This window comes from Stylophora pistillata, chromosome 6, assembly GCF_964205215.1.
Source record: "Stylophora pistillata chromosome 6, jaStyPist1.2, whole genome shotgun sequence".
Taxonomy (NCBI): Eukaryota; Metazoa; Cnidaria; class Anthozoa; order Scleractinia; family Pocilloporidae; genus Stylophora; species Stylophora pistillata.
In genome coordinates this window covers 13,122,233-13,137,074 of record NC_142524.1, presented here as the reverse complement: position 1 = coordinate 13,137,074, position 14,842 = coordinate 13,122,233, and the positions used below count along the sequence as shown (strand labels likewise).

At 38.1% G+C, this 14,842-nt stretch overlaps 2 protein-coding genes and 1 pseudogene across 2 annotated transcripts; 1 reads left to right on the top strand and 2 right to left on the bottom strand.

Moving 5' to 3' along the window:
• Positions 1 to 587: 587 nt before the first annotated feature.
• LOC148728337 (uncharacterized) lies at positions 588 to 6,960 on the bottom strand. The gene is made up of 2 exons (XM_088724942.1): positions 4,425 to 6,960; positions 588 to 826 (listed from the first exon to the last, which is right to left on the bottom strand). The coding sequence occupies exons 1-2, from the start codon at positions 6,958 to 6,960 to the stop codon at positions 588 to 590; spliced, it is 2,775 nt and encodes a 924-aa protein (XP_088581068.1).
• Positions 6,961 to 9,767: 2,807 nt separating this feature from the next.
• LOC148728336 (uncharacterized) lies at positions 9,768 to 12,254 on the top strand. The gene is made up of 2 exons (XM_088725549.1): positions 9,768 to 10,089; positions 10,163 to 12,254. Exons 1-2 carry the CDS (start codon positions 9,839 to 9,841, stop codon positions 11,229 to 11,231), a joined length of 1,320 nt encoding a protein of 439 aa, XP_088581675.1. The 5' UTR covers positions 9,768 to 9,838; the 3' UTR covers positions 11,232 to 12,254.
• Positions 12,099 to 14,217, bottom strand: LOC148728335 (uncharacterized; annotated as a pseudogene).
• Positions 14,218 to 14,842: the final 625 nt, after the last annotated feature.

Genomic DNA, 14,842 nt, shown 5'->3' with positions numbered 1-14,842 from the left:
TTTCCTCAAACTACAACACCCAAAATATTCACTCCCACTTGTTGTTTTATCTGCTATTAGTAATATTACTAAGTTAAATATTTTTGTGGCATTGTCAGTTACAATATCTTTTCACACACACTTTCTAGTCAAATTAAAGTTATTGTCCTGCATAAAAACAATGCATTTTTCTCGAGAGAAAAAAACTTAAGCTTACCTACAGGGCCAAACAGATTTGCAATTAATCCAGAGGGAACTGTCATGGACTGAAATTTTATAGAATGCACTCTTTTGTGTCCATTGAAGACAACTTCTTGTAGTTCGACAGGTCTGGATATGGGCCTTACAGTTCTGTCATTAAACCCAAAGTAATTATCAAGCGGAGAACCTTGTTCAGTGATGGCATTAGCATACGTCTGAAGAAGCGGGGGGTTCAGGATCTGGCAATTCCACTGTGTTATAGGATGACCATGGTTGTTATAAAGGTGATCGATGACACAGTAATCATGCTGAGCTCAGGAACTGGTAGACCAAATCTTGGAATGAGATCGCTGTAGTGACAAGTGTATGCTGTTCGCCTAAGCAGTAGGCAAAGACCTTCCAGCTTGTCAGGAACATATGAATGTTTCTGGCAGTTCCAAAGCCTCAGCTAAAACCGGAATGTCGTTTTTGTTGAAGTGCATTTCAGCTTTACATTCTGGCTCAGGGATTTCATCTAGTTCAAATCGCTGGTACAAGCCATTGCTGAATTCAAGGTTTCTTGACGTGTTTTCTTCGAGCAACAGAAGTAGTTCTTCGTCACTGATGACATTCGTGTCATGGCTCAATAGAAGCTTTTCCCTAGCTTCTTTAAATGAACACATTTTCGTTGTTTCAAGTGCGAACACACAACATAAAGCAATTTTTGTTTATTTGTTTATATCATGGGCTTGCAATTTTTATTTTCACACGCTTCCTACGTTCATGTTCGTCATGAAAAAAAAGGGGTGTGCTTAAAGTAAAAAATTCGTGCCAAGAACGCTAATCTCGATCTAGTCCCCTCATGGCACTAAACCCTCCGTCGTGAAGAAATGTCCTGGTGCTTAAGTTCCGTATTAACACGTCTTTTCAGTTAATGCTCCCTTTTGTTGTTGTAAATTTTGTTAAAATACCTTGAACTTTAACTGGTGTGAAATGGTGTTCACATTGATGTGTCCTGCCTCTGCTTTTGAATCCATAATCAAATGAATAATGGAAATTGGCCTACTGGAGCCCATGATGTGGATAGAATTTAATTCCATCTGTAACAAATCCTGTAAAATCAAAAGGTTTCTAAGTACTTTGCTTAAATAAAATATAAAAGAACTAATAATAGTAATGATTTATTTCTTATATAACGCTATTTACAAAAACAGATCAATAGCGCTTTACACCTGATACGTCTAAATATTAAAATCTCATCTAATTAAAAAATAAATAAATAATAATTACATGTTACAGTTAAATTGGCTATATAGGATTCATAATTTATGTACTATGAAAAGGTTTTTCTAAAAAGAAGAGTCTTAATTGAATTCTTAAAAATTTCTACAGATCGAATATTGCATAATTGCAATGGAAGCTCATTCCATAGATGCGGTGCAGCTGCCTGGAATGCACGTTTACCCAGGGTTGCCAGCATTTTGCCTCAAGGTGGCTCTAATAAAGTACCTGAGTTAGATCTAAGATTGTACAAGGACTTGCATTTGATAACTAAAAGATTGCTAATATATGCGGGTGCAAGGCCATGGATGGCTTTAAAAGTTAATAATAGGATCTTAAAGTGTGTATGTGCTAGTACTGGTAATCAGTGTAACTCATAGAGTACTGGAGTAATGTGAGAATACTTCCCGATATCCATCATTAGTCTGGCGGCAGCATTTTGCACGCGTTGTAACTTAGCTATTTGCTCTTTGGGAAGGCCATGCAATAAAGCATTACAGTAATCTAACCTACTCGTGATGAATGTGTGTACCAGAGTGAGTAAGCCGTCTCTTGATAAATACTTCTTAATGCGTCTAATATTATGCAAGTAGAAAAAACCCGCCTTACGTACATTAGTAATATGGTGGCGCATATTCAGGTTTGGATCAAGCCAGCTCCCAAGGTTCTTAACTTGATGGCTAGATTTTATCTCGGAACCACGTACTTTAATATTCATAGCCTGTAATTTGTTAAGTTGCTGGTGTGTTCCAATAATGATAAACTCAGTCTTGTCGTCATTAAGAAGGAGTCTATCATGGATCAGCCAGCGCCTGATCTTCTCGATACAACATTCCATCGCACGCATTGCATCTTCCTGGGATATGTTACTGATAGGTTTGAAACTCAGATAAAATCTGTGTCATCAGCATAGCAATGCACGTGTGGAAGTTGATCTTCAACTACTCTGAATAGCTTGGATGCATAGATTAGAAAGAGCAGGGGGCCCAGACATAACCCTTGTGGGACACCACACTCCAGGCTAAAGCGCTCTGAAAGAGATCCGTCGATGGAGACTCGCTGGCCTCTTTTCGCCAGATACGACCTGAACCATTCCAACGCCAATACGCATATCCCAAGCTCCTCATTCAAACAAGTAAGGAGGATGTTATGATTAACCGTATCGAAAGCGGCACTGATATCGAGCATGACCAGCAAGGTGACTTCTTGAGTGTTCATTTTCATGAGGATATCGTTCATGACTCTAACAAGAGCCGTTTCCGTCCTATGATTTTTGCAGACTGAAACTCAGGATATAGTGAATGAGTCATCATATGGGTGTGTATCTGCTCGTACACCATCTTTTCAGTCAGCTTTGAAACATACTGCAGGTTGCTGACAGGTCTGTAATTTTTGTATAGAAGGTCTAGCCCAGACTTCTTCAGCAGAGGAAGAACAAGCACACACTTCCAGTCATCAGCGAATAGCCCAGACTCAAGTGATAAATTGATCATCTTCGTTATGATCGGTAGAAGCACGTCAATGCAATCTATCACTAGGGATGTTGCCACAGGGTCTAGATTGCAGCTTTTATTTGTACTGCTATTGATGAGCTAGCGAACCTTCTCTTCCGTAAGGGGGCTAAATTTTCTGAGGGGGGGAGGTGATTCTGGGGCGTAGTCATCAGGGAGTGCTGGTAGCCCTTGCGCCATATTGTCGAGATTGGAATCAATGGTCTCAATTTTCTGAATAAAGAAAGTTCCCAGTTGATTTGCCAAGTTAATGTTATCGTCCACGGGTGGATACACCGCCCTGTTTCCCCCTGGTTGACTAGCTTCTTCGCTGCCAAAAATAGGTGGTGCTCACTGCTGCTATTATCCTCGATGAAGTTATGATAGAATTTGCGTCGAGTACTAAGCCCCCACCACCCCCACCCCCAAAAATGTGGATGTTCTCCAGTTGGTAAAATAAACTTTAAAATCTTGGGAGTGAAAAAGGTTCTACTATCTTTGTAATATTGAGGAACAGTAGACATTCTAGCAGAAAGAAGCAGCAACATGTCTTCCAGGGGAATAGGACTGAGGTCAGAAATGTGCCTAGACACTGGCTGTTACCCAGGGTTAGGAGAGTGTCTGTCCACCAATAATTATTTCTCATAAACTGTAAATCAACAGGATCCCTCTAAAATATGGCCCTCTACAGGATGGCTCAATAGCCACCTGGCTAAAAGCTTGCCAGGACATTTCTCTTGAATTGTTCAAAGCAGTTTTACACTGCAAGATACAATACATTACAATACTTTATTCAAGAGAAAGGAAAATAAAAAAATTGTAAAAAGTATCTCTCGAAAGGGGATATTCTAGAGGTTAACCCTATATAAAAGATTCCCCGAATAAAAAGATCAAAACATTATATACAGATAATTAAAAACTGTTTACCATCATCTCAATCAATATTCATGTAAATCTTTAGTCTGTTACGAAATAAAGTCAATGATCCTGCGTGTACAATATCTTTAGGCAAATTATTCCACATATTAACGATCCGTACAAAAAAAGAAAATTTGTAGCAATTTACGATAGCTATTTTTACGTAGAGCTTATAATCGTGATTGGCTCTAGTTCGATTACATTTAGTAAGTTCCAAAAAGTCCAAAAAATGAAGACTATCTATTTCCAGAACTATCTTGTAGCACTGGATCAGAGATAAAAACTCTCTTCGTTTCTCCAAAGTTTGCCAACTCAGTAGGCGGCAGCGGTCTTCATAGCTCATTTCTCCGCGTTTTTGCTTTAATGCCAACCGAGATGCCCTTCTTTGGACTTTTTCCAAGGATTCGATATCCTTTCTTTGGTAGGGGCTCCAGATGGGGACAGCGTATTCGAGTATAGGTCTTACTAACGACTTAAAGAGGCAGGAAAATGCATAGCGATTATCGTTTCCAAGTGATCGCCTAATTATACCCAACACTTTGTTCGCCTTGTTTACTATGTAGGAAACGTGTTTACCCCAAGATAGATCGTAGTTTATTGTGACCCCTAGGTCCTTGGCGCTGTCGACAGATTTTAGTTGCGTACCAAGGGAATAACTAGGCTTGGATCTGTCTCTACTGTGCGTTACACGCATAACTTCACATTTTTCAGGATTAAAGCGCAACTGCCACTTGTTAGCCCAATCACTTAATTTGTTCAAGTCCAGCTGTAAGGCTGGTATATCCTTATCAGGCTCCATGATCTTGCGATAGATTTTAGTATCATCAGCGTAGATTTTCACCGTTGATGCAATGTTTGCCGAAATATCATTTATATAAATAATGAATAGGATTGGGCCGAGTAATGTTCCTTGAGGCACACCTGAAATCACGGGTGACCAGTCTGAACAATTGCCCCTTAACACTACACGCTGCCTTCTATTCGTCAAAAAATTTCTAATCCACAGTAGTAGAGAGCCGTCTATCCCATACCGTTGTAGTTTCAGCAGCAAGCGCTCGTGTGGCACGCTGTCGAAAGCCTTGGAGAGATCTAAGAAGATGATATCCGTTTGTTGCGAGCAATTCCTAGCCTTTGCCCAGTCATTGTAACATGTAAGTAATTGTGCCAACGTCGATTTACCCCTTAGATACGCAAATTGGTCTGAATTAAAAAGATTGAGGTCTGACCAAAAGTCAACCACACGGGACTTTACCACAGCTTCTGCAATCTTGCAAACAATACAAGTCAGTGATATTTGGCGGTAGTTCTCCATGAGATTTTTGCTCTCTTTCTTATGGACTGGAGTGATGTGGGCCGACTTCCATATACTTGGTAGTTGACCTTGAGAGAAGGATGTATTCAAAAATAAAGCCAGTGGAGATGACAACGCTTGAGCACATTCTCTTAGGATGCGAGGTGATATGTAGTCGGGCCCGGGGGACTTGTAAATATTCAAATTTCTTAGCAATTTCTCAACTTCCGTGGCAGAACAAAAGATGTTACATAATTTCTCATCTGTAATATATTCAAGGTCGGGAAAGTTTTCTTGATCCTCGACAGTAAACACCGATGAGAAATAAGAATTCATACAATTGGCAATGCTCAGGTCGTCGTTAAGATACGAATCGTTCACCTTTAAGGACGCTAAATCACATTTGACTTTTCTCTTTGATTGAACAAAGTTCCAAAAAGGCTTTGAACTGTTTCCGGTCTTTAGTTCATCTGCCAGATTGTTTATAAATTGCCTACGTGCAGAGTTGCACTCCTTCTTCACATAGTTGTTGAATTTACGATATTTGTTCCAATCAGAAAGAGCACAGGTTTTTTTTGCCCTTTTATAAAGCACTTTCTTTCTTCTACACAACTTAATTAGATCCCCGCTTATCCATGGTGCATTCGAAGTTCTCTTCACTGTCCGCCTTGGGATACACTCGTTGACAGCAGATAAAAACATATCAGACCATGCAGCCCAAATACAATCAATGTCAGTATCCATAAAGGCACAATGCCATGGAGTGTAATGTAAAAGATTTCTGAGGTGATTCCAATCTGCCTTCTTAAATGAATAGCTCAACTTCTGCGATTTCCTTTCAGAGAATGATTTTCTTGATAGTAGCATAGAGATCGAGTTATGGTCAGAGAAGGGAAGGCCAACTTTTAGATCGTAGACTAGGTCAAGAGACGTGACGAATACCAAGTCTAAGATATTTCCGTTGCGAGTTGGGTCTTTGACCAGCTGGAATAGAAAATTGTCGTGTATGATATCTGACAAAAAAGTAGCGTTAGGTGAATCCACAGAAGTGCAGTCGGTGTTCCAGTCGAATTCGGGAATATTAAAGTCGCCAACAAGGACCATCTCTGGGTTTTGTGATGAAGAAAGCACAGTATCAAGAGCCGTTTGTAGATCCAACAGGCAGTTAATGCTACTGTTAGGCGGCCTATAGAAGACACCTAGACTAATTTTTCTATTCGCCAGGAATAAAATATCGACAAATAATAATTCGGAATCGAAATTAACATCTTCTCTCACAGACGCACGCAACGTATCGCGTACAGCTATCAAAATACCGCCACCGCGTCGACCATTTTGAACACGATCACGCCTGAAAACCGTATAAATAGAAGGGAAGAGTTCACTATCCAAAATAGAGCTGTCCAAGTGAGTCTCTGTAAATACCATGAGATCATATTGATAGGTAGCAATCTCTAGTTCCAGCTGATTAATCTTGTTAACCAAACTCCTTGAGTTGGCGTAAAAGACAGATACATCTGACCTAGGATTTACATACGCCATGTTGTTTCCCTCACTGCTAACTCTCAAATTCCGATCACCAGTCTGTGGACCTGGATGGGGATGGATATTGCCGCGGCAGCAAATAAACTCGATGTTAAAGGTTGAAACATGGTTACTGTAATAAGGTAACCGGCTGTAGGTGTAACCTTTCTTCTTTCTTCGTATAAATCGATCGAAGTAACGAAGATGGCGGGCGATGCGGAGTTGTTCAGTACAAATTGTCTCCGTAAACAGCGAATGTCGCATTGAAAAGCTTCTAAAACCAGGCCTAACGTCCATACCACATTTGTGGCCGTAACAACTATGTTTCAGAGATAATACAGAGAAACCGCTAGCGCAAAAAAGGAAAAATATTACACAGGCGTGTCGTGAACGTCCGGTCGCATACATGAAGATCTAATTATATGCACATAAAATTAGGTTACATATAATTATACGTGAAATGACTGGTCTTCACACCTGTTGAATGCCACAACATGTTAACACTGTATGGTACTGTGTCTGCCTAGTTACAATACAGTTACTTACCAACCACAACCAAGAGAGAGAAAGAGTTAACGAGAGCATGAGAATGGATGTATGCTTGCATTTCACTGAAATGATTCATCTGCATGATACCGTATTAAAATAATCATAAAGTAAGTTTCTCCTGCATTTATTTATGATTGGGCTGTTTCAATATTATGGTAATTAAAATAGTATAGTTTCACTTCTCAATCCATAAATAGTCATTTTTTAGCTATGTTTTTAGCTATGTCTTTGGCTTTCCACTGGTACACGATACAGCCTTTGCACATTTTTCCCAAAAGACAGTGTCTTTCAAAGTGGGCTGACTAAATCACTGGTTCTCAGGTAAAGGAGTGAAAAGAGCAATGTATTCCACCAAGGCTCTTCTCTCCTCTGTTGACCAGGAATGGGGCTGAAGAGATTGATCATTCTGAAAGCAAGGAAAACCAAATTTCTGTTGTAGTTTTTCCAAATTCAGTGTAACATAAGATATGTAGTTTTATCTTATGACCCTTGTAGAATCAGACACTATTTATTGCATATGTAAATGCTATGTGGCTGCTCTATGTAAAAAGTAGGTACAGGGTATTAAAATTCTTTGTTTAAAGTGATAGAGAGGGTGTTATTCAAATTGTGTGTAATTGCTATGACTTTTGCTATATATTTTGATAAAAAATCCTATTTTTTTACTAGTCAAATGGAACCTTTACATAGTGTAGGTAAAAGCTATGTAATACACATTTGAGCAGGCTAGCATAGAAAATGAAAGACAGCATATAAATAGCATCTCCATAGATGGGAAATGCCAATTCACATAGTATTTAAATAGGAGCAAGTTACATATACATATATACGTTAGTTGACCACTCCCCATGGGGGCTTTTCAGGGCCATTTCCCACCCATCCCACCCCAAGGGAGGACATCCACAACACAGTATTCTCTTGCGTGGGAAATTAACGTCTCCTACCCCTAACCCTGCAGGAGACGGGGCCTACGGTTTATTCATCCTTATCCGAGAAGACTAGAATATCTATCCATTTCTTGATTATAGAAAGGTAGCAAATTCTCCTCACTTATTTTAAGACCATGAGTATCGGTCTGGCCGGGGCTCGAACCCTCGACCTCCCGCACAACACAATCCGGCGCTCTAACCAATTGAGCTAACCGGGATATCAAGTTGAGGCTTAGACAACTGAAAATAAACTTAATAGCCTTTTAATAGAATTAAAATAGAGTAAAAATAGGTTACCAATAGTCTTTTTAAGGTGAGTTAAATACAATTTATATAGCTTTTTACCTGTGTAAATGCTATGTGGCTGCTCTATGTAAAAGTAGGTACAGGGTATTAAAATTCTATGTTTAATGTGACAGAGGGGGTGTTATTCAAATGGTCTGTAATTGCTATGAGTTTTGCTATATATTTTGATAAAAAATCGTACTTTTTTACCAGTCAAACAAAACCGTTACATAGTGTAGGTAAAAGCTATGTAATACACTTTTGAGTAGGGTAGCGTAGAAAATTAAAGATAGCATATAAATTGCATCTGCATAGGTTTGAAATGCCAATTCACATAGTATTTAAATAGGAGCAAGTTGAAGCAGAGACAACTGAAAAATAAACTTAATAGCCTTTTAATAGAATTAAAATAGAGAAAACATAGGTAACCAATTGTCTTTTTAAGGTGAGTTAAATACAATTTATATAGCTTTTTAATAGCATCAGTGAACAAGGTAAGTACTAAATTGAACTAGTGATCACACACCTTTTAAATAGATTTTACATACCATATACATAGTGCTAATTAGGATTTGAAGGAGGGGTTTGTTGATTAAATTATGCACTTGAATGGAATGGACCATGCCACAAACCTATTTAGGCAGGAACATGCATGTATTTAGAGAATTGCATTCAAAGTAGCAATAATATAATCATTTGATGGTCAAAAATATGCTTATAATCCAACAAAATCAAAAGGTGCAATATTAAATTATAAAATTTATTACCTGTACATCTGTCTTTTTTGTAACAGGAATTACTTTAAATTATTTTACAGACACTTTTCAGATAAAAAATTATAATATTATGTATTAAAATGTCAAACATATCGACCCTTTAACTGCAGAGATCTGAAAACTAACTCACTCAAACAAAAAACTTTGTAGTCCACCATTGGTAGTGCTAAAAGTATGTGACAACGCTGTAGTCAAAAAGGTGACAATAATTAAACTCTAGTCTTTGGATGACTTCATTACAACTCTGATTTTACAGCTAGAGTACCTTAGTTTACAATAGTTGGGATTTACCCAGATACCTTTTTCTGCAAAAGGTTCTGCTTTGACTTTTCATAGTTACTGTAATATTCTCCCATCAATAACCTTTGTCTGTTGATTCTCATAACATTTGTGAGTCGAGCTTGTAATTTTCTTGTAAAAAGGAGTGAATTAAAGTATGTCATCCTGAACAGCCAATGTGAATTTGTCAAAAAAAAGAATGATTGAGGATTCTTTTCATTTTTCATTGTCATCTCATCTTGCATCCTTTAAAGAAAATAAGAGAAAAATTTCCTTTACAAACATTTTTCCATTTTATTATCAATGGCAGATATTAGATCTGAGCCCGCACTTCAGCTGTCTCTCCCATTGTAGTGCATGGAAACGAGACACTTGGGTCGAAAATGCAAGATGGACGAAGGAATTGAAGCTCAGAGTAGCGATACAAACAAAAATTTAGATCCTCCAAATGCTTTTTTCTCAAATGAGCAGACAGCACAAATGCTTGGTGGGGCTTGCCCTCGAGGACTAACGAAAAACTGCTTAAAACAATGGCTCAGTTATCGAAAAGGAACGTCGCGAGATGGGAGTGCTGCACCAAACGATAACAAAACAGAGTTGTTTCGGAGGTTTGTAGGTTGTTACAAAACTGTATTACTTTATTTTCAATAGCTCGATCATAGCTCAATCATTCTTTTACAGAGTTGTGTATTACATAAGAAACAAGTGGGACAACGATTTCGTGGAGAAATGGAGTCACCTTTTGCCTGCAGACGATGCGAACCAAACTGCTACCCCAGCAACAGCACAGCAAGGCAACAGAGTAGAGTTTCCAGCTGGTGCAGAATGGCAATTCTTAGTAGAAGCGAACGACAAATGCCCATCATTTACGATGCAGAACATGTTAGCGTATTTTGTGGAAAGAAAAACACTGGACGATCGAGAAAACAACGACTACAAGAACATTTGTTCGAAGGCTTATGGTTTATTTAAACACGGACATGTTCAGAACATTCAGCTTACCACTGAAGAAAATCACATCCATATTCGTGCTGATTGTCTCCCGGAAATGAAGAAGACGCTCAAGTATAAACTTAACCTTTCTCTTCAAACATCTGGCGATGTTGTCTATGCCAGTTGTACGCCTTGTCCTGCAGGAAAGGGCCCCTATGCTTCATGCAAACACATAGCTTCTTTATGTTATGCACTTGAAGAATTTAGCCGACTTAAAAATGTAAGAGATTTTCAAACTTGTACAGATCGTTTACAAACCTGGAATCAATCACGGAAAAGAAAACTAGATGCTTCAACAGTCTATGAAATAGACTTTTCAAGGAAGGTTTATGGTAGAGAGACCAAAGAAAATGACACACTACATGACCCAAGACTTCCCTTCTTCCAACAAGCAGATCCAACAGAAGCAAACAGACAACTCCTTGAAGCAGTCACAGCTCACAAACCGATCTGTGGATTTTTTTATCTACTCTCAAATGAAAAAAATGAAGACAGCAGTTCATTGTATGAAATTGCACCACCTATTTACCAACCACTATCAAAGAGAGAAATTATTGAGAGAGCATCTCAAATCAAAGAAAAGATATACATCGACAAGGATACTATAGAAAAAATCAGAAAAACAACAAAAAATCAAAGTGAGTCTGAAGAGTGGTTCCATCACAGAAAAGCAAGGATTACAGCTTCCAAATGTAAACGAGCATTGTTGAGGCCAAATACAAGTCCAGTCCAACAAAAGCTATTGGTGAAATACTAGGTGTCAACAATAGTTTCCAGAGTGATAAATGGCACAAGGACTGAAAGATGAGGATACAATCATTAGAGACTATGAATGCATATTAGGCTGCCATGTAGAAAAGGCTGGGTTTAGCATCTCTTTAACCCACCCATTTCTTGGTGCCTCACCCGATGGTGAGGTTGATGGGGGACTTGTTGAGGTTAAGAGAGTTTTTCCAAGTAGTTTGCAAAATTTACATGATGCAGTGTTTTCAAGGAATATTTGCAATGAGACTAATAATGGACTGGCTATTAACGTCAACCACAAGTTCTATTATCAAATGCAACAGCAAATGTTTTGTACTGGAACCAACTGGACTGACTTAGTAATCTCTGACTTGAAAGACATGATTATTATTCATGTAAAAAGAAACAACAAGTTTTCACGAAACATTGTTCCCAAGCTTAAGGATTTCTACAATAGACATATCTTACCAGAGCTTGCATATCTTAGGATTGCTTATGGTTTGAGCAGAGTTAGCAAGCACCTAGATGATGCCAGATAATTGTGAGGAAAGGTTTTCATAGTAACCAATTGTTATTGATTTTTTAACTTGATATATTATTTCATGATGCTTTTCACTAGTTTCACTGTGTTTGTAATTAGCACCCTATATAGGTATTGTTTGCACCATATTGTTGTGGTTCATAGAAGTTTGCAATGAAACAATAAATATAAGTATTAATTACAGTGCAGCTAACAGAAATGGGGCCAATTTGATCAATTACATATGCATAAATTGCAATGAATGAGCACTATTAGCTCTACAATCTGCATATGTTCTCTATGTTTTGATTGGTTTAACTTAACTGGGTCCATTTTGTTAGAAGCACTAAAACTAAAAAATATGATTCCCAAGGTGATTTACCAATGGTTGAGTTATTATTGATAACAAAACAATATGTCATTCAGTAAAATAAAGTACTACATTTACATAGTGAATCAGTTTTCATGAGTATTAGTTTAAAGTAAAACAATAAACACATCTTGTATGATGAACAATACATAGTAATGTGTTGGTCACTATTCTTGGGTTCATGTTATATAACAGCTGCCATTTTGGATGATGATAACCAAGCATTCCTTATTAGTTTCACTTGTCTGTTCAGCCAACATGGCAGCTACAACTGTTTTCTCAAATCTTTGTTCTTTTAAGGATTCTTGGTCATGCTGTGAAAATCCAACAATACTAACCATTAACGAGAGGAGTTTGGAAATTTGTTAACATTGCACATACAAAGAAAACCATGTCAATAATCCCATTCTTACACATACTTATTGGCACAAAGTCCAAGATATGGTAGTTTTTTATTCTTTCTATAGCTCTTTCAACATGGATTCGTAGGGTTGCTATCCTTCTAGTCTGAATCATTTCTGTTTTATTAAATTGTCCAGAGGCATTCATAAATGGGGGGGAGATTAACAGGAACCCCCTTTTCAGCTAAATCAGCTCCAATATTAAAACCTGTCAGCCATTACAGCATGTCCACGTTCCACTTTATCGATAAGACCTGAAAGCTGAGTGATTTCTCGATCTGAAATTGACCCACCATACAGACTTGATACAAATGATATAGGCCCTTTTGGAGTTATTCCAACCAATGCCTTTAGAGTGTTGGTGTTCTTGTAGGTTGAGAATGTTAGTTGCTGTGCAGACGGATTGCTTGGCTTCTCGATGTAGATATCTGTTGCATCAATGATTAATGTAGTGCTCCTATACTTGTGGTTAAAGCATTGTGGTCTGTGAGTATCGATAATTTCCTTACTAGGAAAAATGTCAAGTTCTTTAAATCTATAGAACATAAACTTAGTCCAAGTGCTGATGACCTGACTAACAAGGCCTTGGGATACAGAGAACCTGTGACATAAATCTTCTTCGAGTAAACCTACTTTATATCTGCAAAGCACCATAAAAAATTCATTTTCCACAGAGAAAGCCCTTGCACGTCCTGAATTTCTAGTTGAATTGCTATTTGATCTATCTTTGTTTTGATAGTTTAAGTTGGCAGCTGCGTCACAACCTAGAAAGTCAAGCACCATACAAAGTGTTTCATAGCTATCAAACCCAGTGTAGAAACGAATAAGTTTGTTGTTACTCTTAATGTTTTCTAATCTGAATACATTCTTCTCCAGAATTTCCTCCAGCTCTTGTCGAGCCTCCCTCTCTTCTTGAGCCTCCCTCTCTTCTTGAGCCTCCCTCTCTTCTTTGAGCTGGCTTTCAAGCGCCTCGACTTTCATTTTCATCTCTTGCTGTAGGTCTTTCAGTTGTTGTTGTAGATCACGTAAGTTCATATCGCCATCATGATCAGGCGCCATTTCGTTGCTGTTGTTTAACGGAATTTCATTTGCATCTTCTATCAAAATATCTCCTTCATTATTACTAGCTGAGGATTCCTGATGTTTAGTAATATTTTGACGTACTTCATCATCAATCGAGCGTCTTTCCTTCGGAGCCTTCCTTTTGGTTTTCTGTTCGGAGAAACTGAATATTGTCGGAATTGATTCTGACTTAAGACTTACGTTCCGGCCAGCAAATGACTTGCAAAAGCATTCCTTTTCAAAATGTTCACTGCGTAAAAATGAATTTTTACTTATGGGTGTGTTTTCCTGTTTGATCTTAACTAGCCAAGTCGCCAGAAGTTTCTTGTTGTTCAGTAGCAGTGAATGCCATGAAAGATGCTTGCAATGTGGTTTATCGCTCCGGTTGTTGAATCCGAATGCAACACAATGTCTAACCATTGCTATCTTTGCCCATAGAAAGAGTTATGCTTCGCCTTTTGGAATATACAGTAATACCTTTAAGAAAATTTACAAATCCATTGACCCGAGTGCCTCGATTCCGTGCGTCTTTAAACAAAACTGCTGAAGTGCGGGCTCAGATCTAATATCTGCCATTACCAAAACCTTTGACCTTCTAATCATGTTTATCTAGCAATCTTTCCTTCCTGACACTTTAAGGAAACAATTGCACTCCTGTTTGCAATTAAATTCACTAAATTTTCTTTGGCCATATTTATCATGGCACATGCTTTTTTATAACAATTTGTCATTTGATACCTTCTTTTTCTGCAAGGAAATAATGGTATTGCACTTCATTCACATTGCCTGCTTTATTCCACTGCGAGAGAGTGGAGACTGTGCAGGCTTCCTGTCGTCTCCATCTTTTGTTTGTCTTGGTTTCGGGTCTTTAGTAAGTTTAGCAACCATGGAAAAATCTGCAATTTTGTTTAAGTGGAAATGTTATTTTAAAAACAAACATGGTATTAGGTATTTAGTTTTAATTTGAATTCAACTATGTAGTATTTATGCTTCTGAAAAAAGAGCATTCCTTTTATACTTTGCAACACCACTGTTGAGCAGCTACCTGCCCAGTGACCACCTTTTCCTTCTCATGTTGCTAACTGGTGGGGTATTCAGACTGCTTAAACAGTCAATTGCACAATGAGAATTGCAAGAAGCATGCACATATTTGAAGCTGTTCACTGCGCAATCTCCTGTTTTTTATGGTAAGATTTGTGAAGGAAATGCTATGTTTGTTTTTATTGATTCTGCAAGTTGAATTGAGAGATTTCTTCTTAAGTTGGACCACA

Excerpts from the sequence above, each read along its gene's own strand:
- LOC148728337 (XM_088724942.1), bottom strand. The coding sequence starts at position 6,960 with ATGGACGTTAGGCCTGGTTTTAGAAGCTTTTCAATGCGACATTCGCTG. Across the intron at positions 827-4,424 it reads AAACTACGATCTATCTTGGG|AAGCTAGGGAAAAGCTTCTA; the intron begins GTAAACACGTTT and ends GTTCATTTAAAG.
- LOC148728336 (XM_088725549.1), top strand. The coding sequence starts at position 9,839 with ATGGAAACGAGACACTTGGGTCGAAAATGCAAGATGGACGAAGGAATT. Across the intron at positions 10,090-10,162 it reads AAAACAGAGTTGTTTCGGAG|AGTTGTGTATTACATAAGAA; the intron begins GTTTGTAGGTTG and ends ATTCTTTTACAG.